At 44.7% G+C, this 22,179-nt stretch overlaps 1 protein-coding gene across 1 annotated transcript in view; it reads left to right on the top strand.

Moving 5' to 3' along the window:
- Positions 1-17,642: 17,642 nt before the first annotated feature.
- The window catches only part of LOC117438252 (uncharacterized protein C18orf25-like), a 41,176-nt gene continuing 36,639 nt past the window's right edge, over positions 17,643-22,179 (top strand). The window contains exon 1 of the mRNA XM_034073771.1: positions 17,643-18,439. Within this exon, the coding sequence (XP_033929662.1) occupies positions 17,719-18,439 (721 nt within the window). The 5' untranslated portion in view covers positions 17,643-17,718. The remainder of the gene's footprint in view (positions 18,440-22,179) is intronic.

The following is a 22,179-nucleotide window of genomic DNA, read 5'->3' as shown; positions in this document are numbered from 1 at the left end:
CAAGAAGAGGTCAGGGGATAAACCCCATAAGTGGCCAGTTCGCCTCATGGAGCAAGGAGCAGATACTGTATTGCTAGATGGGGTGGATGAAAAAACCCAACCAAACAACCAACCCCATACTAGTATCAGAACAAGGAAACCCTGTTGAACAAGTGATTGAAAAGCTAAGCCAGTTAGGGGATTTACCAGGACTGGGCTTGGACAAAGCAGCTCAGGACCAGGAGAGAGTAGGAAAGGGGGAGATGTGGGAACTGCAAGCCATCCTGTTCCTGCAATGTGGATAATTACAGAAGAAGAATAATTGCTGATAGTGCACCTGGGTCTGGAGCAGGCCAGGGAGTATTTGTGTGCATGAATGCAAGGTTGGGCTGGGAAACAGCCTGAGTGATTGTTTATAGAATGGGATTTATAGTGACTGAAGACAGTCACTGTGGTTGATGTGGTTTCTGTTTGGCTTTATAGCTCAGATCGAAACCCTCTGGTATTCCAGCAGGTCCCTTGTGTGGCTGTTCAGGCCTGGAGGTGAGTGCCTGGATTGAGGGGGGGGAGACTACTTTCACAGGTGTTCGCAAAGGGGGGGGGGGCGGTCTCAGGGACCCTATGTGTATAGACTGACTGGACAATGCTACACAAAGGCAGATTGATGGTCACAGGGCTGCTCATGCACTTTTATTTCGGCTAGCATATGAGGGCGCAGGTGGGGATTGTGGGGCTGTGTTAGCCCCTGTCAGAGGAATATTTTACAGACATTGCCGAGTTGGTTGGGGCTTGTTAGGATGTTGGAGCAGAGGCTTGTAGGGCTTCCGTATTGGCTGCTGTATTAATTATTTTGTTTTATTGGTCATATTAGGTCACATTCCAACCTGCCTGGTGCTTTAACTGTGGATAATGACATAGCTGACTCCTTGACTGCTAACACTGTGCAGTTTACTTCTGCAGCTGCTTCACATTCCTTTTTCTTTTCCTATCAGAATGCCTTTTTATTGTTAAAAGAAAGAGTTTAACCTGTCTTCTTCCCAAGCAAAGCAAATTGCCAGGTCTTCCCTGACTGTCAGTCAACAGATCAGTCCTCATTTGCCATGGGCGTAAATCCATGAGTCTTAAAGGTGAATGTGGTATTGTGATCCTTTGGGCCTGTAGAAATGGGAAGGGCCAGTGGAACTGATAACCTGGGGGGCGGGGTATGTTTGTGTCCTCTTACCTACAGGTCTGTGGTGTTCACTTGCAAAGTTTGTCAAGCCATACCATGAGCTGGACAGACAAGTTGAAGAACCCAATGCCCTAGCTGCAGGAGCTGACCTTGAAGACTCCAAGCAGAATGAGACAGAGGAAGAGAAAAAGGAATGATTTGCAAAACATCACTTGGGGGCAACTGAAAAGTAACAACTTGAATATGTGTGCTTGCAATGTAGCTATTATTAGAGGCTGTGATTTTGTGTATAAACCATCTGTATTTACTAGCCAGTTGTTAATAAGCTACACCTTGTATTATATGGATTTGTCACTTGTAAAAAAAATGTTAGAGAATGCAAATTTACAGCAGCTGCTAGAAAATGCTAAGGCAGAAGCTAGAAAGATTCCAGTACGATGGTAGTGTTATAAAGCAGGTAATGGAACAACTTAAGAGGGTGGGAGAACCCCACTGGTGGGAAATATTCTTTGGCTGGTCCTCCACTGCCACCAGCATCTTCAACACACTGCTGCACCCTGTAGTAGTTATACTGCTAATGTAAATCTGTGTGTGCTTTGCCATAGTAGCAACTTGTTACTGGATGAGGCAGGTGAAACTCTGCATTGACAGTGAGGTGCAAGGACTGAGGTTGACCAAATGCCTCCTACCACAGTCAAGGACAAGACTGGGTTGGCCTCTGTTTTTGCCCCCAAGGAGAAACTTTAGCTCCACTGCTGGCTGCAACCCAGCAGGCGTTGAGTGGAGAACCATGCCATTCCAGATCTTGATGTGAGGGTTGGCCTCCTCTGTTGTAAGAGGGTCATCCAGGAGGGAAGGGCAGGCCAAGCAGCCTGTGGATGGCACGAGAGATGATCTAGTCCGAATCCCCTGCTCAAGCAGGGTCATCTAAAGCAGGTTTCATCACTAGCATAGGTAAGTATTATAACTAATAATAATATAATAAATAACTATCGTATTTGAATCTTCTATTCTCAGAGGCATTAGCATTAGCTCAAGAAGCTGCTCTTGTGTGATTTAAGATTCCTTAAGCAGAGAACAGGATAAAGAAAGCCAAGGACTGTATCTCTGGAAGTAACAGCATTTTTTTCCAGGTTCCCAAGACTCCCAGTATATCTGACCAATGCATTGGTGAAACCTTGTTTTTGGAGCCTGGATATCACTGCTTTGCTTTACTTTTCCTCCATGTCATCTGGAGACTTGTTACCAATTTGCCAAGAACTGAAGCCAAAGTGCTTGCTGCCTTGGTCATGCACAACAAAATAGGACAGCGATTTATTTTTTTTTCTTTTAGTACATAAGCATGGGTATGAAGACTTTGAGTTATGTTGCATGAATTTAAATGACCACTTCAGTTCAGTACGTGCATAAATGGAAAAATTGAAGACCCTTGCTAACCAGCTAGCAGAAAACACCAGGTGGAACCCCTTTCATAGGTGGACGTGGGGGGTGGGACTAGCTGCTAAAACCTACCTTAGTGGTAATAGGTATTGGGGTTTTATGTATTTTATGTTGCATTCCTTGTCTTTTAGAGCTAATCTGTTCCCTTATAGAGAGTATATTATATAAAACTATAGCACAGATGGTAAAATATTTGCATGTTCCAACCATGGACCATGGGGTGGCATGTGTCAAGGACAATAGATAATGGTAGAAAAGTACTTTTTGTCTGCTTTGGCTCCTCACCAGAAGGTCCCACTTTGGCCCCTCCCCAGAGAGTCCTGCTTTGGCTGCTCCCTGGAAAGTCCAGCTTTGCTTCCTCCCCAGAACGTTCCGCTTTAGAACTCCTCAGAAAAGTCTCAACCCTTGGAGACCTTTCTAGATATTGCTGGCCACTTCTTCCAACGTAGGCTCGCCTCCTGTGTCAGAATGAGTGTGCATTTTTGTCAGTATAAAAGCCTGAGCCTCGTGCGATGCAGGGAGGCAGAACCTCATGCCACCCAGGTCAACGTTGCCTCTGCGGGGATGCCCGCTAAGGTGAGCCTGCTACCTTGCACTGTGATGTTTCTCGGAGCTGGTTTCCTGATTGTCATTACATGGTCTTTAGGGTTGGTAAGATAACAAACCTCACAAGTATCCTTTACTGTATCTGTTAGTATCTCTATATTTTCCTATATTAATAAACTAGTTGTGAGTTCTCTATTTGTGTCTCGTTTCTCTCACCTGGAATACTCAAACTCTGGAACAAGCACTCTTATCAAGGATTTTTCAGTCTCTCATGCTCTGCCAGTTAGGAGGGGCACAGGAAGCTGGGACGAAGCAGAGACAGGACACCTGACCCAAACTAGCCAAAGGGTTATTCCATACCACGGTATGTCATGCCCAGTATATAAGCTGGGGGGAGTTATCCAGAAGGCCCAGATCTCTGCTTGGTTGGGCTGGGTATTGATTGGTGGGTGGTGAACAATTATATTCTCTCCCCTTGTTATTTCCCTTATAATTATTATTATTAGTTTTAGCAGTAGTAGCTTTGTATTATACCTTGTTTACTGGACTCTTCCCTTGTGAGTTACATTCTTTTGATTCTCCTCCCTGTCGTGGTTTAAACTAAATCTGCACAGTTCCCCCTTTGTTTCCCCTCCCCCCCCTCACCTTCCCACTCCCGGAGGGATGGGAAGGAGAGCCAGAGGAATACAACTCCCACGGATTGAGGTAAAATCAGTCCAGCAATTAAGGTATAACAGAAATCACTACCGGTACCAATAACAAATCTATGTTAGAGGAGACAAACAGGGAGAGAGAATACGAGGCCAGCCCGGAAGAGCGCTCACCCCTCCCCTCCTAGCCAGCTTCCCGTTCCCACTCCGAGCCCAGCCCCGGAGGAGAGAGCTAACCCCTCCCCTCCTGGCCAGCTTCCAGTCCCCTCCCCGAGCAGGACGTGCTGTGGTATGGAATACCTCCCCGACTAGCCCAGACCAGGCGCCCTATCTCTCCCTCCTCCCTGGCAGAGCATGAGCTACTGCTGAACCCATGACATTATCCACCCCTTATTCCATACCATTCACGTCATGCTCAGATCCCACATTTTCAATATACCATCATATAGATATACATATATATATATATATATATACATCTGCGTACACCCAGATAAAAAGAAATCATTTCTTAATACATGGACCAATCCCTATAATGCAATTGAGTCCATTTGGTCCATGATGTTAAGTTTGTAATAGTCTTTTGTAGCAGGAAAGTCTGTGTGCAGTGCTGGATTGTTGCCTGCCAATGTTGATCATTCCTTTACTGCAGAACTCATCTGGTTCTATCAAAGTTCATTCTCTGTTGGGACGATGGTTAGAGGGAAGTCAGGGCCAGTCGCTGGTGACCTGAAGACATCTAGTTGATGGACTATAAAAATATTACACAGCAAGCAACAACGTATAATTAAGTTCATTGGCTGTTTTCCCCTAAAATGAAATCCCCTTGAGGTATACATCGGACTTCCCCATCTTCCTGCATTACCCACCAAGTATATCCGGGTCCTTGAGCAAAAGCAATCCCGTGAGTGGGTTTGCCTTGACCTGAAACAGGAGTAACCCAGACTGTCTTCCCTAGCAAATTTCTCATGTGCACTACAGGAACCTTGTCCCCCTCTACAATATATAACAGTTCTGACTGGGCTGGGCCAGCCCTGTTAGCAGATCCTCTGGTGTTGACCAACCAGGTGGCCTTTGGTAAATGTGTATCCCAATGCTTGAAAGTTCCCCCACCCATTGCTCTCAGTGTAGTTTTTAACAGCACATTGTACCCTTCATTTTTCCCAGAGGCTGGTGCATGGTAGGGGATGTGATATACCCACTCAATGCCATGTTCTTTGGCCCAAGTGCCTATAAGGTTGTTCCGGAAATGAGTCCCATTGTCTGACTCAATTCTCTCTGGGGTGCCATGTCGCCACAAAATCTGTTTCTCAAGGCCCAGGATAGTGTTCCGGGCAGTGGCGTGGGGCACAGCATATGTTTCCAGCCATCCTGTGGTTGTTTCCACCATGGTAAGCACATAGCGCTTGCCTTGGCGGGTTGGGGGGAGTGTGATATAGTCAATTTGCCAGGCCTCCCCATATTTATACTTCAGCCATCGTCCTCCATACCAAAGAGGTTTTAACCGTTTAGCTTGTTTAATTGCAGCACATGTCTCACACTCATGAATAACCTGGGCGATAGTGTCCATTGTTAAGTCCACCCCTCGATCACGAGCCCATCTATATGTTGCATCTCTGCCCTGATGGCCTGAAGTGTCATGGGCCCACCGGGCCAAAAATAATTCGCCTTTATGTTGCCAATCTAAGTCCATCTGAGCTACTTCAATCTTAGCAGCTTTATCCACTTGTTGGTTATTGTGGTGTTCCTCAGTGGCCCGACTCTTAGGTATGTGGGCATCTACATGGCGTACCCTCACCACCAGCTTCTGCACCCAGGCAGCGATATCTTGCCATAATGCAGCAGCCCAGATGGGTTTACCTCTGCATTGCCAGTTGCTCTGTTTCCATTGCTGCAACCACCCCAACAAGGCATTTGCCACCATCCATGAGTCAGTATAAAGGTAGAGTACTGGCCACCTTTCTCGCTCAGCAATGTCCAGGGCCAGCTGGATGGCTTTCACCTCGGCAAACTGACTCGATTCACCCTCTCCTTCAGCAGTTTCAGCAACTTGTCGCTGAGGACTCCATACAGCTGCCTTCCATCTCCGATGCTTTCCCACAATACGGCAGGACCCATCAGTGAACAAGGCATACTGCTTTTCACTTTCTGACAATTTATTATATGGTGGTGCCTCTTCAGCACGCATCACCTCCTTCTCTGGTGACATTCCAAAATCTTTGCCCTCTGGCCAGTCCATGATGACTTCCAGAATGCCTGGACGACTGGGATTTCCTATCCGAGCTCGTTGTGTAAGTAGTGCAGCCCATTTACTTCAAGTAGCATCAGTTGCATGATGTGTAGAGGAGACCCTGCCTTTGAACATCCAGCCCAGCACTGGCAAGCGGGGTGCCAAAAGGAGCTGTGCTTCAGTGCCAATCACATCCGAAGCAGCTCGAACCCCTTCATAAGCTGCCAATATCTTTTTCTCCGTTGGGGTATAGCTGGCCTCCAAGCCTTTGTATCCCAGACTCCAAAAACCAAGGGGTCGACCTCGAGTCTTCCCTGGAGTTTTCTGCCAGAGGCTCCAGGTAGGACCATTCTCCCCAGCTGCGGTGTACAGTTCATTTTTCACATCTGGACTGGTCCGGACTGGTCCAAGGGCCACTGCTTGAACTATCTCGCGTTTAATTTGCTCGAAGGCTTGTTGTTGCTCAGGACCCCATTTGAAATCATTCTTTTTCCGGGTCACATGATAGAGAGGGCTTACGATTGAACTGTAATTTGGAATGCGCATTCTCCAGAACCCCACAGCACCCAAGAAAGCTTGTGTTTCTTTCTTATCAGTTGCTGGAGACATTGCTGTTATCTTATTGATTACTTCTGTAGGGATATGTCTACGTCCATCTTGCCATTTTATTCCCAAAAACCAAATTTCCCATGCAGGTCCCTTGACATTACTCCATTTTATGGCAAAACCAGCTTTCAGCAGGATTTGGATTATTTCCCTCCCTTTCTCAAAATCTTCTTCTGCTGTATCACCCCACACAATAATGTCATCGATGTATTGCAAGTGTTCTGGAGCTTGCCCCTGTTCCAGTGCAGTCTGGATCAGTCCGTGGCAGATGGTGGGGCTGTGTTTCCACCCCTGGGGCAGTCGGTTCCAAGTGAACTGGACACCCCTCCAAGTAAAAGCGAACTGTGGCCTGCACTCTGCTGACAAAGGAATTGAGAAAAATGCATTGGCAATATCAATCGTGGCATACCACTTGGCTGCCTTTGACTCTAATTCATACTGCAGCTCTAACATGTCCAGCACGGCAGCACTCAATGGTGGTGTGACTTCATTCAGGCCACGATAGTGTACTGTTAGTCTCCACTCTCCGTTAGACTTTCGCACTGGCCATATGGGGCTATTAAAAGGTGAGCGGGTCCTGCTGATCACTCCCTGCCTCTCCAGTCTATGGATCAGATTATGGATGGGAATCAGGGAGTCTCGATTGGTGCGATATTGCCGCCGGTGCACTGTTGTGGTCGCAATTGGCACTTGTTGTTCTTCAACTTTCAGCAACCCCACAACAGAAGGATCCTCTGAGAGACCAGGCTGTTGGGGGTCGAGCATGGGCACTTGAACAGGCCTACAGCAAGCTGTGAGAAAGTGAACTTATGACCCCAGGTTAAAAGAAGAAGAAGTGTCAAGATCAGCAAAACAGGAACGCAATAACAGGATGCCAGTAATTGCAAAAGCATGATGTAATGCTAAGCTGACACAAATGTTTGAAACCAATCAGGAAAGGTAAAGGGGAGCGTGTATGCCTTGTGGACAAAGCGAGGCAGCCAATCAAGTAATGCGTGATCACGTGTAAGGAAGCTTAAAACAGTATATTAAGAGCAGCCTTGTAATCAATAAACGGAGCTTTTGTGAACCTACATCGTATCGGTGTTTTCTCCCCTCCACCTGGCCGCGGCACCAGGCAAGGTGGACAGCTGCTCAATTTCCTCAGTCTCCAAATCAGCAATACCAAAAGCCCACCGGTACCCTTTTGGGTCTTTGAAGTACCCTCTCCTGAGGTAGTCCATGCCGAGGATGCATGGAGCCTCTGGACCAGTCACAATGGAGTGCTTCTGCCATTTCTTCCCAGTCAGGCTAATTTCAGCCTCTAGTACAGTCAACTCTTGGGACCCTCCTGTCACTCCAGAAATATAGATGGGTTCCACCCCTTGACAGTTCGATGGCATCAGGGTACACTGTGCACCGGTATCAACTAGAGCCTTATACTTCTGTGGGGCTGATGTGCCAGGCCATTTGATCCACACAGTCCAGTAAATACGATTGTCCCCTACCTCCACCTGGCTGGAGGCAGGGCCCCTCTAATAGTCATCGTCGTCACAATCTTGGACACCTAAGTCATGTTGAAAGGGATTATTCTTCTTTATCACAGGAGCTGGAGTAAAATCAGCTCTTCCGCTCCATCTGGGAACCTGTTCACCAGAGACTGAAGCTGCAGCTCTCATGGGGCGATCAGTCTTGGCCCTTGCTCCTCTCTTCAATTCACCCACATGTTCCTCCAAGGCTGAAGTAGGTTTTCCATCCCACTTTGTCATGTCTTCTCCGTGATCCCGCAGGTAAAACTATAGGGTGGCCCGTGGTGTGTATCTTATATATTTTCTCTCTCGAGCAAAAGGACGCCTTTTGTTAATAGCTGAAACGCGTGTTGGCACACGTGAGGAGCTAGATAAATCAGACAGATCGTCCCTCAACTGTTTGAGATCATGAGACAGTTTTTCCACAGCTGAGATGATGGAAGGGGTAAGATTGTTTTCGAATTCTTGGAGCTTATGAACCATTTCATCCACTGTTAGTGGTGCTATGTCATTCCAGGTTACCGTTGCCAATGGAAGGGCATATGACGACGGTGCGATTCGTGTAAGTTTTCGCCACATGGGTCGTGTGCATTCGACTTCATCTGGGTCTATGGGTACATTCCCATTATTCGGCTTGGTGTGGTAGATCATCTCTACGATAGCTGATTCCCTCAGGGACTGGATGCCTTTGTCCATAGTAGTCCACTTGGCCGAACAACTCATAACATCATCCTTGTATGGGAACCTCTCTTTCACAGCTGCCAAAAGCTGCCTCCAAAGACTGAGGGACTTTTTCTCTCTTGCAATTGCTTTGTCAATTCCCCCTTCTCTAGCAAGTGACCCCAGCTGCTTGGCTTCCGTACCTGCTAGTTCATGACCATCGGCCCCATTATCCCAACATCGGAGCAACCAGGTGATGATGTGCTCCCCTGGTTGACGGGTGAAACCTTTTCGCATATTCTGCAGCTCAGTTGAGGTCCGAGATCGAGAAGTCACCTCTTCTTCTTCGTCGTGTGATAATGACCCCTGATCAGATACTAGACCAGGTAGTGGATGCATAGTTTCTTCATTCTGCCTCTTCCTTCTTGCCTCCTTTCTGGTTTTTCTCTTGTGTACAGGAGCAACCGATATTGGTACGAATTGGTCCTCTAGTTCAGCTGCAGTGATTATCACTGTAGTTTGAGTAGCAACTGTACTTGTTGCTGGGGTAGCTGCACTGTCTGTCGCAGTCGAGGGTTGAATAGCCGCTGTACTCGTTACTGGGGTAGCTGCACTGTCTGTCACAGCTGAAGTTTGGGTAGCAACTGTACTTGCCGCTCGGGATGGTGTAGCTGCTGTACTTGGAGTTGGAACAGCTGCGCTGACTTCTGTGTTGCTCTCAGATCCAGGGACATTTTTTTCCTTTTAAAGGTGTTGGATAGTGTCGAACAAGGCCCTATAGGCATAGGCCAAGCCCCAGCACGTTGCCGTAATTTATCTACCTCTGGTATGGCCAGGACGACAACACACCTCATTTAGCTGTTTTACTAATTCTTCCGGATTCTTCACTTGTTCGGAAGTAAAATTCCAAAGTACTGGAGGGGCCCACTGACCTAGATGCTTGCCCATACTATTCCACACACCCTGCCACTCATGGCTGTCCAGCCTCTGGGAAAATCTCCTGGTCCTCCTATTTCGTCGTTTAACCCCAATACAGGACCAGACCTGACTCTGCTTAACTCTTGAAATCAGACGAAATAGTTGTGGGCAAAACACACTCTGTATGCGTGCTACTATGGTGATCCCCATCGCAATCAGCATACAAGTCTCAACAGTATTAAAAGGCCATTCAAAAACTTCAAAACCCTCAAATGATGTTGTAGACCATCTGGAGAGAGCACTGGGAGGATAGAAGAATGTCTCCTTCACAGGTTGACCACCCGAGAAGGAGAAAAAAGATGTGAAATTCCTAAGCACTTCTATTATATACCTCCCAAAATATAAAGTTGGTGACCATACCAGGAGCATAAACCAGATAAGTTTCATGATCAATGCTTCTATTGTATTACAAGTCATTAACATAAAGTACAATGAGACGAGAAACTTAGCCCAAACCCCATACTTGATAAACACCAACACAGCTAATATATATGAAAAGTAATTGGTAAAATCCTGAAACCGTGAGATCAAGAGAAAAACCTGTGAGAGCCAATAAAACAGCATTGTGACAAATGACTATAAATCCTGTCAGATTTGTTGTTATTTCGTGGGTTTGTGCCCCACGTTGGGCGCCAAAAACTGTCGTGGTTTAAACTAAATCTGCACAGTTCCCCCTTTGTTTCCCCTCCCCCCCCCTCACCTTCCCACTCCCGGAGGAATGGGAAGGAGAGCCAGAGGAATACGACTCCCACGGATTGAGGTAAAATCAGTCCAGCAATTAAGGTATAACAGAAATCACTACCGGTACCAATAACAAATCAATGTTAGAGGAGACAAACAGAGAGAGAGAATACCATACCACCCACCGCCACGAGGCCAGCCCGGAAGAGCGCTCACCCCTCCCCTCCTGCCCAGCTTCCTGCTCGGAGGAGAGAGCTAACCCCTCCCCTCCTGGCCAGCTTCCAGTCCCCTCCCCGAGCAGGACGTGCTGTGGTATGGAATACCTCCCCGACTAGCCCAGACCAGGCGCCCTATCTCTCCCTCCTCCCTGGCAGAGCATGAGCTACTGCTGAACTCATGACACTCCCCGTCCTTCTGGGAGTGGGGCGAGGAAGAATAGGAGGGGGTGAGCGAATGGCTGTGTGGTTCTGAGTTACCAGCTGGGCTTAAGCCACGACACATTTTTCAGTATGTACCTCCTGCAAATTCATATTGCTATATTTAGATTTTTTGCTGCTAGCTTAATAACTAAGGAAGCAAATTAATATTAGTTGCTTGTGGATTGGAAAATAACTTGAGATTAGGGTTTGGTTGGCTTGCAGCTCCTTTCCAGCCTGTCTGTAGAATTTGGGCATGTCACCTGATTTCTCATCTTCAGTTGGTCAGACGTTAAAATGGGTATGTTACTACCTTGTGCCAGGAAGGTACTGGCTTAAACCAAAGATACACTACTGGTGTTGGCTTCAGGTATTTTAAGCTTTAAAGTTCTTGAGTGTGGGTTTTATTTATTTCCTGTAGCAAAGTTGTATGAAAACTTCTGATCATAAAATACATACAAACTGTAGTCACTTAACATCCCTTAATTCATCTTTGTTAAATGGCTGTCATAAATCCATACTGCTTGTAGTTCAGTGACGTGAGCTCATGATTGCTTTCAGGGTATTTCAGATAATTTTTTTTAATAGAAAGAAAATCTGTGTTCTGAAAATCAGTATTAATTTGTTGCTGTTATGCTCAAGCAATTTAAAATGTAGCTTTTCTGTTAGCATTACTTTATTGACCATGGTAGAGCGATAGACTTATGTGAGGAGAGGGTACGAAATTGACAGGGTTGCATTTGTTGTGCCCTGGTGGAGGTACTGCAGCAGGTGGCTGAGCTGCGGGACACTGACAGTAGGCTAAAAGATGTCAGGGAAGCTGAGATGAAGCTGGACTGCTTGCCCCAGGCCCAAACTGTGCAGGGGCCTCAAGCAGCCATCATAGCACATACAGGAAAGAAGGAGGGCATTAACCCAGGAAGCTGGGAATTAGTAACAAAAAAAAACCCAACCAAAAAACAAAACAACAAAAAAAAAGGAGGAAGGGGACAATTAACAGCAAGGGGCTTCGTCCTAAATCTGACATCCCCACCTGGAACAACTTCATAGTTCTGCAGGGGGCTAATGAGGAAACATGCACCTCATCACATGAACAACCTGGTGATGCAACAGTAAAGAGGATCACTAGTAGTGCCACCAGGTGACTCTACTTTGAAGGGCACAGAGGCACCCATCTACGGGCCTGATCCAGTCTCAAGGGATGTGTGTTGCCTACCAGGGGCTTAAATCAGTGATGTCGCAGAGAGGCTGCCTGGTCTAGGAAGTTCTACTGACTATTACCCATTGTAGTGGTTCATGTGGGTGCTAGTGATATAGATAGCAGTAGCCCAGAGAACATTAAGAAAGACTACAGAACCCTGGCAGAGGTGTTTAGGGGCTCTGGAGCTCAGATACTCTTTTCATCAATTTTCCAGTATAAAGGGGAGGACCTTAAAAAGGCTAGGAGGATTTGACCTATTGTCGTGGTTTAAACCAAGTCCCCCAACTCCCGGAGAGTTAGGAAGGAAAATCCAAAGAATGTAGCCCCCACGGGTTGAGATAAGAACGGTTTAATAGCTAAGGCATAACACAATACTAATGATACAGCCAATAACAAGCAAAAAGAATACAACACCCCACCAGCCACCGACCCATAACTCACTCCACCCTGCCCAGCCGAGCACCACGTGCTCCCTCCTGCATTTTCCTCTAGAGCTCCACCCCTCCAGCTCTCTCTCTCCCAGTTGCATCCTGGGCATCACGTGCTATGGTATGGAATACCTCTTTTGCTAGCCTGGGTCAGGTGTCCTGTCTCTCCTTCCTCCCAGCCTCCCCTCCTCCACCTGGCTGGAGCACATGCTCAGAAAAAACCTTGAACAAAAACACCCTCAAAACATACTTGCTATCAGCAACTGTTCCCAGCCCATAACTCAAAACACAGCACTGCACCAGCTACAAGAAGGAGAAAAATGACTGCTACAGCTGAACCCATGACACCTATTAATAAATGGTTAGAACAGTGGTGGAGAAAGCGGTCTATGGACAGATAGGAGCATCCTCATATTCACAGGCTCTTGTCCTCAAGGGGGACTTCAACCATTCTGATATCTGTTGGAGGGAAGGTACAGTCTGGCCCAAGCAATCTAGGAGGTTCCATGATTGTGTGGAAGACAACTTCCTTCTGCAAGTAATAAAGGATCCAACAAGGAGAGGTGCCATGCTTGACCTCGTGCTCACCAACAGGGAAGGGCTTGCTGGAAATGTGATGCTCCATGGCAGCCTTGGTAGCAGCGATCATGAGATGGTGGAGTTCAAGATCCTCAGGACAGTGAGAAGAGTGTGCAGCAAGCTCACTGCTATGGACTTTAAGAGAGCAGACTTTGGCCTCTTCAGAAAACTGCTTCTGTTCTATGGGAAAATGCCCTAGAGGGCAGTGGTACACAAGATAGCTGGTTGATATTCAAGGATCACTTCCTGCAGGCTCAGGAGTGTTGCATCCCAACTAGAAGGAAGTGCAGCAGGAGGGCCAGGATACCTCCATGGATGGATAAGGAGCTGCTGAGGAAATTTTGAGGGGGAAAAAGAGGCTTATAAAAGGTGGAATCAAGGACAGGCGGACTGGGAAAAATACAGGGTTGTAGTCCAGGTTAAGAAAGCTAAGGGCCAGGTAGAATTAAATTTGGCTAGAGATGTGAAAGACAACAGGAAGGAATTCTATGGCTATGTAGCAAATAAAAGACAGACTAGGGACAACATGGGCCCTCTCTGGAAGCTCTCGGGAGAACTTGCTACCCTCTATTTGGAGAAGACTGAGGTTCTTAATGACTTCTTTGCCTCAGTCTTCACTGGCAAAGGTTCTGACCACACCATTCAAGTCCTGGAAGGCAGATGCAGGGACTGCAAGAATGAAGACCTTAGGACCACTGTAGGAGAGGATCAGGTTCGAGATGATCTTAAGAACCTGACCATGCACAAGTCCATGGGAACTGTTGAAATCTGTCTGTGGGTCATGAAGGAACTGGAGAATGAAGTTGCTAAGATGCTGTGCATCACATCTTAAAAATCATGGCAGTCAGGTGAAGTTCCTGATGACTGGAAAAAGGGAACTGCCACAGAATGGACTCAGAGATCAATATGACCAGACCAAAAGCCATTTATTGCAAAGCATTAACTCCTTATATACTATTGCTTACATACACTTACAGTGATTTGGCATATTATGGTTGGATACATGTCTTGAAGACCCTTAGCAACTTACATATAATTGGTCAAGCACAGGTGTCAGAACTTGACCTCGAAAGATTGACAACAGTCCACAGTTCTCATAACTTGGTGAATTCCAGCTTATTCTTACCTTGCTTGCTTAAGCTTCCTCTGGCCTCTCATGGCCTTGCTGTATCTTTCGGGGTTCTTCAGAATTCATGTACCAAGTATCCATTCTCCTGTGAGAACACTGTCTCCACAGGGAACTATAACCCCCATTTTCAAGAAGGGGAAAATGGATGACCCAGGGAACTACAGGCCACTCAGTCTCACAACTCTGCCTGGCAAAATCTTGGAAGAGATTCTCCTGGAAGGCATGCTAAGGCACATGAAAAACAATGAAGTGCTTGGTGACAGCCAGTATGGCTTCACTACGGGGAAATCCTGCCTGAAATGTTTGGTGGCCTTCTATGATGGGGCTACAGAACTGATGGATGGGGCAGAGCAGTGCAAAGCGTTTGACATCCTTGTCTCTAAATTGGAGAGGCATCAATTTGATGTATGGAACACTCTGTGGATAAAGAACTGGCTGGATGGCCTCATGCAAAGAGTTGTGGTCAATGGCTCAATGTCCAGCTGAAGAAATAAGGGGTAGTGTCCCTCAGGTATTGGTTTTGGGACCAGTCTTATTCAACATCTTTGTCGGTGACATGGACATTGGGATTGAGTGTGCCCTCAGCAAGTTCGCTGATGACACCAAGCTGTGTGGTCCAGAGGGACCTTGAAATGCTTGTGAGGTGCACCAATGCCATCCTCATGAAGTTCAGCCAAGCCAGGTGCAAGGTCCTACAGTCCTACACCTGTATTGGAGCAATCCCAGGAACAGCTACAGGTTGGGCAGAGAAGAGATTCAGAGCAACCCTGCTGAGAAGGACATGGGGTTCTTGATTGACAGAAAACTCAACATGAGCCAGCAGTGTGTGCTCATAGCCCAGAATGCCAACCGTATCCTGGGCTGCGTCAAAAGGAGTGTGACCAGCAGGTCAAAGGAGGTGATCCTGCCCTTCTACTCTGCTCTCATGAGACATTACTTGGAGTACTGTGTACAGTTCTGGTGTCGTCAACATAGAAAGTACATGGAACTGTTGGAACAAGTCCAGACGAGTACCACGAGGATGATCAGTGGACTGGAGCAAATCCCGTATGAAGATAGGCTGTGAAAGTTGGGGCTGTTCAGCCTGGAGAAGAGAAGGCTGCGTGGAGACCTCATAGCAGCCTGCCAGTATCTGAAGAGGGCCTATAAGGATGCTGGAAAGCGACTCTTCACGAGGGTCTGTAGTGATATGACAAGGGGTAATGGGCTGAAACTTAAACAGGGGAAGTTTAGATTAGACATAAGGAGGAAGTTCTTTACTGTCAGGGTGGTGAGGTACTGGAACGGGTTGCCCAAGGAAGTGGAATGCTCTATCCCTGGCAGTATTCAAGACCAAGTAGGACGGAGCCTTGTGTGACATCTTTGCTTGCAGCCCAGAAAGCCAGCCGTATCCTGGGCTGCATCAAAAGAAGTGTGACCAGCAGTTCAATGGAGGTGATCCTGCCCCTCTACTCTGCTCTTGTGAGACCTGACTTGGATTGTTGTGTACAGTTTTGGTGTCCTCAACATAGAAAGGACATAGAACTGTTGAAACAAGTCCAGAGGGTGGCCACGACGATGAGCAGGGGAGTGGAGCACCTCCCATATGAAGACAGGCTGAAAAAGTTGGGGCTGTTCAGCCTGGAGAAGAGAAGGCTGCATGGAGACCTCATAGCAGCCTTCCATGGACTATTCATTGGGAACTGTAGTGACAGGCCAAGGGATAATGGGTTAAAACTGAAATGGGATGTTTAGATTGGATATAAGGAAGAAGTTCTTTACTGTAAGGCTGGTGAGGTACTGGAATGGGTTGCCCAGGGAGGTTGTGAATGCTCCATCCTTGGAGGCCAGGCTGGACGAAGCCTTGGGTGATATGGTTTAGTGTGAGGTGTCCCTGCCCATGGCATGGGGGTTGGAACTAGATGATCTTATGGTCCTTTCCAACCCTAAGTATGATCTGATTCTTTGATTCTCGCGGAGGTATGTTTATATAGAATTGTACAGAATACATTTCCTCTGAGTTATAGGAATATGTAGGTAAAGTGTGAGAATTTATTAAACTCAAAATGTTAGAAAAAGATGGTACATCCATATGACTGTCCTCACTGGGTTTATCTTCTGCAAGCTAATCTATGGTTGAGGGAAAAAGAAATGAAGCATGACTATCCTAGCATTATTTTGTGCCACTAGTTATGTTGAAAGAATAGTGAAAAGTCTTAGTGAGTCACTTAAATTATTAGGAACAGACAGTAACAAAAATATGCCCCCTCTAATTTTTAAAGAGAGTTGTAGACTTGAAATTGTTGCACACTTAAGAAAAATGCGTTCTCTGTGAGAAGAATTTTTTTCTGTTTTGTAGAAGGCTATGTGCAGCCAATTCTGTGTGCCTTTATCTGTATGATAATTAATTTATTTTTGAGGACTGTGATGATTTTTTTTGTGTGTGTGTGTGAGTCCAGTGCAGCTGGTGAATGTTTCTAGAAGCCTATGTGCAGGCTTATGAACTAACCCATAGTTAGTAGTTACTTTTCATTTGAAAGAGGCAGAATATGTGCATTAAAAATTACAATGCAAAACCCTGTGTTTAAATGTCAAGTCCTGCTTCTTATTTACGGTGAAAAAATGTTCCTTTTCTTATTGCAAAGGATATTCTGCAAACCTTTATCTTAACACGTATACTTGTACATTTTTTTCAGTTATGGATAATTTGTGTATGCAGCCTGTTGAGCACTAGGTAGAGCCTATGTTTAACCTTTGTTTATGCAAAACCTCTGAAACACAGCATTAGTTTGATCCTTTCTTCTTTTGTTTCACACCACAGTTCTCGTACCATGTGGTTTGTGAAGGGTCCTATTCTTTAGGATTGCTATCAGGCCTGATTTATGAATAATCTGATAAAGAGCCAGCTCCACTCCCAGAAATATGCCTTAGGCAGGTTTGTATGCCAGTGAGTGGTGAGGCACTGAAACAGGTTGCCCGAAGAATCACCGAATCACAGAATCCATCCCGGGAAGTGTTCAAGGCCATATTGGACAAGATCTTGAGCAACCTGATCTAGTGGGAGGCATCCCTGCCCACGTCAGAGGATTTGGAACTAGATGATCTTAAGGTCCTTTCCAACCCAAACCATTGTATGATTCTATGGAATAGGGTGAATTCACTAGGAAAAAGTAAATGAAGAAAACCATTAGAATCATAGAATAGTTAGGGTTGGAAAGGACCTTAAGATCATTTAGTTCCAGCCCCCCTGCCATGGCCAGGTCACCTCCCACTACACCGTGTCACCCAAGGCTCTATCCAACCTGGCCTTGAATACCACCAGGGTTCATTAAGATACTGAACCATACTGTCTGTCATTGAAAGCTTTGAGTTGTTTAGGTAATACTGTGAAGACCAGGACTGAGTGAGTTATTTGGGTAAATTATTCTTACTGTTCTCGTGCAGGCTGCTGTATTGCTGAAGTTCGTATCTAGTTCACCCAGTCTTCCAGAGAGTGTGCTCCATGCTTTGAGACCAGGAAGACCATGGTGTACTGAAATGAAGATGGAAGCAGTGGGAAAAGCAGAACAGCTTGATTCAGAAGTTCCACCAAAGACTTCTGAAAAGCAGGAGACTGCTCCTGATGAAGACAGACCTATAGAACTCAAGACACAAACTCGGAAAGACAACATGCCTACTGCAGCAGGCTCTGTGGTGCTCTCTTCAATGCCTTGCTTATTGATGGAACTGAGGAGAGACTCCTTGGAGTCTCAGCTAGCATTTATGGAGAGCCATAAGCCAACGGGTGGTCAAGTTTATGAGAGTGACTCTTCTAATCACTGCATGCTTTCTCCTTCTTCCAGTGGGCATTTGGCTGACTCAGATACGTTGTCTTCCACAGAAGAGAATGAGCCCTGTCAGGCTGAAGCTGCTGTAGAGGGAGACTCTTCTGTGGTGTCTGGGGCTGCAGTTGGGAGGAAATCCAGGCGATCCAGGTCCGAAAGTGAAACTTCAACAATGGCTGCCAAGAAAAACCGACAGTCTAGTGATAAGCAGAATGGTCGAGTTATCAAGGTAAAAGGTCATCGAAGCAAAAAGCACAAAGAAAGAATCCGGCTCTTAAGACAGAAAAGGGAGGCAGCTGCTCGCAGGAAGTACAACCTGCTACAGGACAGCAGTACCAGTGATAGTGACCTGACGTGTGACTCGAGCATGAGCTCATCAGATGATGATGACGAAGTTTCAGGGAGCAGCAAGACAATCACTGCAGAGATACCAGGTAGAGGATGTTTTTTAAACTGAACTGTAACACATCTGATGTCATTTCTTGGCTATTGTGCTAAATTAGATGAGAAAGAACAGAACTGCAGCTCTGTAAATGTGAAGACTGCAGTATATTTACAAGACATGGGCAAATTTTAAAATCTGTTCTGAGATTTCAGTGCACTTTTGCACACCAACAAAGCATAGAAATGGTAAATTGGAGGAAGGGCTATCTTTGAATTCTGGAATTTTCAGATCTTTTTCTTTGTAAGGTTCTATGAAATCCTCAGTACTGTCAAATCCCATTAGAGGGTGATACTCTAGTAAATACATTCTTAAGATAAGTGGCAAGCTTTGCTTTAATACATTAAGATAACAGCTCAGCAGCTGTGTTAGAAATAGCATGGCATACCTCTTGTGTCACAGTAAGGCCCTGTTGATTATTGCACTTGCCATGTGCTTTCAGCTATACATTTCAGTGCATGACAAAGCTACTTAGCCTTATTGTAAGTTCTTGCAGATTGCAGCTGGTCACCTATTTTAGGACATAAATATGAATTTGTTTACACAGGTGCCCAAGCTATATCCACCCCTAAATTTTCAGCATCTTAGACAAAGTTGTTACCATTTTCCTATATCATAAGGTTCTATTATTTCTATACTTTTAATATCCTGAAACATCCATGTTAAGATTGGAGGCAGCAAATTATAGAGGCCTTCTCATGATTTTATTAGCAAAACAAAGATGACTTCAATTTTTTTTTTCTGCTGAGTCTTTGTTATTTTATTAGCTCAAGTGTCATGGACAGAATTTTGTGTGAATTATTCTTGCAGCATATTATTACATGGCAATCAAAAATAAAGTCACATAAAAATAAACTTTTTGGCTTGCCAAGTTTTACTGGGTTATGTGGCTTTCTGCCTTTTGTGCTAGAAGGTGTGTTTTTTTTGAGATATCAGCTTACATAGGGCAAGAACATTTTAAAAAAAACTGCAATAATTAGTCTTAAGTTGCTGAACTTTTTGCTAGATGAATTATTTAAAAAATTTGCAGCAGATTTTACAAATAACTTTTAACTGACTTCATTATGGTGAATACTGGCACCATGAGAAGTGGCATTTTCCCCACATTGCTAGAAAAGAATTTAATGCGTATTATTAGTAAGTCTGGGAAAAACATAGTCCTGCTGTAATTATTGTGTAGTAAACTTTTAATAGAGATCTAAATTTATTTTTTTTACCAATTTAGTAGTTAGTCAAAGTTCTAGCTTTTGTAGTTTTGTGCCTTTTTTTTTTACTATACTTACACTTTGTTGGGCAATTAAAGCCTGATTTAAAGCCTGTCAAAGAAAACTTATTGAGTTCTGGGACAGGTTCCTCAGACCTCGAAAAACCCAAATCACACAATATATCCCCCAGGTTATATTCTTTAAGCCATGAAATACCTTGTGACCCAGAAAGGCACCACATGGTATTTTCAGATCTTAGTAGATTTCTGACTTCCATTCTAGGGATCTGAAGCCACTCTAGGGTGCATTTTCTGTATCACTAGGCTTTTCTGTGTTTGAGCTCTTGGTCTTAACAGTGAGATGCTTGCAGTGAAAAGGTCCTATTGCAGTGTAGAAAAGAACTTATTTAGTGATGATTACACCAAGGCCCAATTTTACCTGTGATGTGGGAGTGAAAAAAGCATCCTGAGGAACAGTTACATTTATTCTTATTTCATAGCGCATGTCATCTGCTTGATACTAAACTGCATTTAAAACATTAAAACTTTTGAGTTGTCCTTTTGGAATTAGGAGTAATATGTACCTGCACATTGTCTTTTTCCTTTAAGTAAAAATGACTGTGGTTTGTGGGAAACAGTCTACAAGTAAAAAATAATTTCCATAGAGATAAGGACAAGGCTGGCCAAAAATGCATCCTGTGCTACTAGTGGGTTAATGAAATGTTGTGATCTTAACAGATGCAGTGGAACTGTGAATCTGAGTAAGACTCCCAGCTCTCTGTCACAGTGGTAGATTCACATGCTATCTGCGATCCCTCTTCTTGGAACTTGCAAAGTACTTAACTTTTTTTTTTATTACTAGAAAGCCTTTTTAGAGCATGGAGCACTGAACATTACACTATGAATATCCTCAAAATTTAGGGAATGAACACATAGTTAGAAAATAATACGGGGTATCAGAAAGCAAGAAGACTGTCGAGGTTTAAGCCCAGCTGATAACTCAGAACCACACAACCGATCACTCACTCCCCCCCTTCTTCCCTCCCCCCACTCCCAGAGGGATGGGGAGGAGAATTGAAAGTATGTAAACCCCACAGGTTGAGATAAGAACAGCCCAATAAGTAAGGTACCATACAAAACTATTGCTACTACCACTAATAATAATATTTAAAATGGAAATAATAAGGAGAGAGAATATAAAGCTAAAAGAGGAAAAGGGAAAGAAAACAAACATATATGATGCACAATACAATTACTCACCACCTGCTGACAGATACCTAGCCTGACCTGAGCAGCGAACTGGGCCTTCTGGGTGACTCCCCCCAGTTTATATACTGGGCATGACATGCTGTGGAATACCCCTTTGGCTAGTCTGGGTCAGGTGTACTGTCTCTGCTTCCTCCTGGCTTCTTGTGCCCCTCCTCAGTGGCAGAGCATGAGACTGAAAAGTCCTTGATCAGGGTGCATACTACTGAGCAACAACTAAAACATCGGTGTGTTATCAGTGTTATTCTCAGGCTAAAGTCAAAAACACAGCACTGCACCAGCTACTAAGGAGAAAAATGACTGCTACAGCTGAACCCAGGACATGATCTCTTTGCAAATTTCTTCATCCTTTAACTTGACATAACTTCCAAAACTATTGAGCTGTGAGTTTACAGATAGAGAGACAAATTAGGTAAATGCTTGCATTTTTAGGCTTGATTTTCTTTTTAAACCTGAAGGCCACCAATAAAGATTGAATAAGGCTTGTTTTAAGAACTGCAAGGGAAACATTTGAAGCACTGATTTGCTGCTGCTGTAAATTATAAATATGCTATGAGTGATGCCTTTAAAAAATAGTATTGCATGGTAACATATATTTCAATACACAGTTTTTTCAGTTTACAAAATTTGGTCAGCTTTGAACATGCTAGTTCATTCTTAACTTTGAAAGCTTAGCTAGCTATCAGCATCAATAGTTTTTATTTAAATTGCAATTAAAACTTACTCATTATTATAAAATCATAGAATAATTAGGGTTGGAATGGACCTTAAGATCATCTAGTTCCAACCCCCCTGCCATGGGCAGGGATACCTCACACTAAACCATGTCACCAAAGGCCCCATCCAACCTGACCTTAAACACTGCTAGGGATGGAGTATTCACCACTTCCTTGGGCAGTTATTACTTAAAGGTGTCAGATTGTAAGCCTGTGGAAATCAGAAAGGCTGCTGATTAAATTACTTGATCTTAGGATAAGATCCCTGAATAAAAACAAATAAGCAGAATCATTGGATGTTCAGCACTAGGAGTATATGAACAGAAGATTTTTTTTTTCCAGGGAGGAAAATAGATTGAATATACAAAAGGAATCACATTGTAGGAAAAAAGGTACAATTTTACTTAATTAATTTTAATTAAAATGCAACTGGATATAAATTAGTTGCTGTAAAGTAATTTATTTTTGAGCAGAGTACCTGAATGCTGAATTTTCAGCCTGTCTCATAAGTAAACGGATGGGAGAGAAGACTTAAAAAGTAGGGGC

This window comes from Melopsittacus undulatus (assembly GCF_012275295.1).
Source record: "Melopsittacus undulatus isolate bMelUnd1 chromosome W unlocalized genomic scaffold, bMelUnd1.mat.Z SUPER_W_unloc_3, whole genome shotgun sequence".
NCBI classification, from domain to species: domain Eukaryota; kingdom Metazoa; phylum Chordata; class Aves; order Psittaciformes; family Psittaculidae; genus Melopsittacus; species Melopsittacus undulatus.
The sequence above is the reverse complement of the archived record's forward strand: the minus strand, read 5'-3'. Positions and strand labels throughout refer to the sequence as shown.